We start from the raw sequence: 3,646 nt of genomic DNA on the forward strand, positions 1-3,646 counted from the left end.
CTGGCGGGTAAATCCTGGTTTAGCGTCCTCGACGCTTAAAAGTGCATACTGGACCGTTGAGGTGGATGAGAGGGACCGAGAAAAGACAGCTTTTTCCGACGGCTCCCGTCTCTTTCAATTTTCGCGTATGCCTTTTGGATTGACGACGGCTCCGTCAACTTTTCAGAGGGCTATCGCTGCCGTTCTCAACCCGGTGTTGGGCCACCACGCACTGGCATATCTCGACGACGTTGTGATATACAGCGCAGGGTTTGAGCAGCACCTATCCCACCTCGATGCCGTGTTGCAGTTTACTCGCTGGGGCGGGGTTCAGGCTTAACCTAGCCAAGTGTCGCTTCGCAACCGACACTTTTCATTTTCTTGGCCACCTGATTACTCTGGCCGGTGTTTTACCTGACCCCGATAAAGTAACAGTGATAAAAGCCATAAAAACACCACGCAACCAACGGCACGTTCGCCAGTTCTTGGGGGCAACTGGTTTTTTTCGCAGGCATGTGCCCAATTATGCAAGGGTCGCATCTCCTCTGACTCGACTCCTGAAAAAAGATACCAGATTTTTATGGGACAAACCTCAACAGGAGGCGTTTGAACGACTTAAGCAAGTGCTTGCCACCGCACCTTGCTTAATCCAGCCAAATTTTGAGAAACCCTTTGAGCTTCACACCAATGCCTCGGGCACGGCGATCGGTGCTTGTCTTATGCAGCTGGATAAGGATGGAGAACTCCATCCGGTTGCATATTTTTCTCGGAAGCTAAGGGACGCCGACCATCGACCTGGAAGCTCTTGCTGTGGTCGAAAGCGTTAGGCATTACCATCCTTACCTGTATGGAAGACGGTTTCGTATCTTTACAGATCACAGACCGTTGGTATCTGTCTTCCGCAAGCCAACAGCATCGGTAAGGATGACGCGATGGGCACACGAGCTGACATTCTATGACTTTGAGCTTCTCTATAAGCCGGGTCGAGTCCACCACGTCCCTGACTTGCTCAGTCGTCAGATCACACCCATTGCTGACCTCGATAGTCCCTTACTGCAGCCCGATTTGGTGGAGCGTCATCAGCGGGACGATCCCCTGTGGCAGCAGCTCATAGAGTATCTTGAGGAGGGCCGCCTTCCGCCGAGGCGTATCCCTCTTCCACTCGATCAATTCGAACTTCAGGACCGAGTCTTATATCATGTTAAGTCCGACCATGAACGAGTCATGCTTCGGCTCGTAATCCCAAAGTCGCTGCGTGGCGCCGCTTTGGATGTGGTTCATGCCGTTCCGTCCGCCGGGCATCAGGGTGTCCACAGGACGTATCAGCGGCTACGGGATCATTTTTACTTTCCCGGGATGTTGACCGCATCCCGAAGGTATGTCGCGTCATGCACGGCATGCCAGCGGAGGAAGGGGGCAATCGCCCGAACGCCCCTTCAGTCCATGCCAGACGTCGTAGAGCCCTTCGAGCGGGTCTCCGCTGATATCCCCACACTTACCCCTTCGGCGCGTGGCAACAAGTACGTCCTTGTGCTGATTGTCCACCTTACCCGGTTTGTTGAGTTGTTCCCATTGGCATCTAAGGACGCCCAAACTGTAGCAGATGTTTTTCTTGCAGAATTCGTTACTCGGTACGGTCCACCCCGGACCTTGTTATCGGATAACGGCCTTGAATTCCGCAACCATCTTCTTTCCGACATCTGTCATCACCTTCAGGTGAAGTCGCTCTTTACCACAGTCTATCATCCGCAGGCCAACGGTATGGTGGAGAGTGTGAACCGGGTGGTCAAGGACGCCCTGAGCACGCTCCAGATGGATGATCCCGATGGTTGGGACGAGGTTTGCCATCAATTCCTCCATACACCGGAGCGTAAATGACGTCCCATTGTACCTTCTCACAGGTCGGGACAGTCATTTCCCGCTTGTGGGGTCAAACCACACGATCTATTCCGAAGGGGCCTTGTCTTCACTGAAATCGAAACTCCGTGCAGCTCGGGTGGCCGCTAGTGAGGCCGCCCGAAAGGCTCGTGGGCGTTGGACCGCCGATCACGATCGACGGCGGCGGGCTCGACCGCGGGAGTATAACGAGGGGGATCTGGTCTTCGTGCATCGTAGCGTTATCCTGCACCCCAGTCATGGAACCAGACCCCTGGGTCCCCGATGGTTAGGGCCAGTCCGGGTTTTGAAAAAGCTCGGACCCGTGGCTTATGTGGTGAGGAGACCGCATTCAAATGGGCAGGAAGTCACTCTGCACCCCAATAAATTTAAGGCGTTTCGGGTAAGTGCGGAATTCGTCCCCCCGGACGACTTTCCACGTTTGGACGGCACTTTCCCTCCTGACCCGGAGCCTGACATGGGACCTTTACAAGATCCCGGTGCAGATGACCTGTTGGATTCGGAATCCTCGGCCCCGTCATCGGTGGGGGTAGACGATGAGCCATGGGACCCTGGGTCTGACTGGGACGAGTAAGGGGCAAACCACTCTTCCTTATCTCCCGCTCACCATTATCTTTCTTTTTTCAGAGCCCCAGCGGATTGCATGCTGTCCCTTGTCAATTACCAGTCTTTCCTGTAACATAACCCTGTATGGCTTGGATCCTAACACGCTTGCAGCCTGTTCTCTTTCAGAGCCTTGCCTTTATCCTGGCGTGGAACCGGGATTAGTCTTGACCGATAACACGTTACTAATCCCGTCTTTCCCTGCTAATCTAGCCATATTCAGTCGTCCTGTTTCTCCTACTCTTTTCTAATATATTCTACTTTTCAGATCATCTCCAGATGGACGGCAGCCGGGCCCAGCAGCCAGCTTCTGTTCTGTGGAGTGATCCTATGTCTGATAGTTCACACCCGCCCTTGAGCCACGCGGGATTACTTGTTTTCTCACCTCGCTGGCAGGGTCACACATTCTTCACCCTTGTTCTGGATGTCTGCAAGACCTTGTACAGATAAGAAGTTAATTTTTTTTTTGACCAAGCTATGCTTCGTCTTTAGGGCTCAGTCACAAGAGTCCTCTTGGAGCGATTAACAACCCCGATCGACAGTGTCCCGGAGCTGAGGTCGGTCTACGCTCTTTCCCCATGACGGGAACGTAGAGGTGGTCTTTGTACAGACCTGTAGGAATCCATCTTTTCTACGGAGTATTCTTGTAAATAGCACCCTTTTCTATCGTCCTCTCCATCTTCTTCTCTACCTTTTCTATCCTAGTAGTATAGTACAACACCAGATTTTGGTTGGCCTCACAGTGCCTTGGGGCCTTATACATTTTAACACTGATGTTATTGTTATTGTTTTTTTTTTTATGTGTGTCTGTGCCAAGGGAATTGGAGTTCCACCAGTTTCAGCGTGCTTCCCATTTCGTTTTGTTCTTTCATTTTCTATGTTCTTATGTTCTTAATCTTAAGGTGTTCTTTAGTTTTACGGTTTAATCTTAAGGTCATTGTTTTATACTATTTAATCGTCGAGGCTCGTCTACTAGCTTCTCAGGGGCAACGACCTTCCAGAGCTGTTTCAGGACCGAACCCATGACTTGTCATCGCCTCCATGGAGGTCTCTCTTTTTGAGTAAGCTCTGATGATCCCTTTTACAGGTCGCACTGAGAAAGCTGTACTTGTACATATGGAGATGTTACATCTCCCTCGACGCCCACTAATTAATTGTAAGCCAGATC

General features: G+C 51.5%; 1 protein-coding gene across 1 annotated transcript; it reads left to right on the forward strand.

Annotated features, from left to right (window-relative positions):
* The first annotated feature begins 903 nt into the window (after positions 1–903).
* Positions 904–2,928, forward strand: LOC119571108 (uncharacterized protein K02A2.6-like). The gene is made up of 4 exons (XM_037918563.1): positions 904–1,849; positions 1,881–2,445; positions 2,543–2,625; positions 2,747–2,928. Exons 1-4 carry the CDS (start codon positions 904–906, stop codon positions 2,926–2,928), a joined length of 1,776 nt encoding a protein of 591 aa, XP_037774491.1.
* Positions 2,929–3,646: the final 718 nt, after the last annotated feature.

The sequence above is a fragment of the Penaeus monodon genome, unplaced genomic scaffold (assembly GCF_015228065.2).
Source record: "Penaeus monodon isolate SGIC_2016 unplaced genomic scaffold, NSTDA_Pmon_1 PmonScaffold_513, whole genome shotgun sequence".
In the NCBI taxonomy this organism is placed as follows: Eukaryota; Metazoa; Arthropoda; class Malacostraca; order Decapoda; family Penaeidae; genus Penaeus; species Penaeus monodon.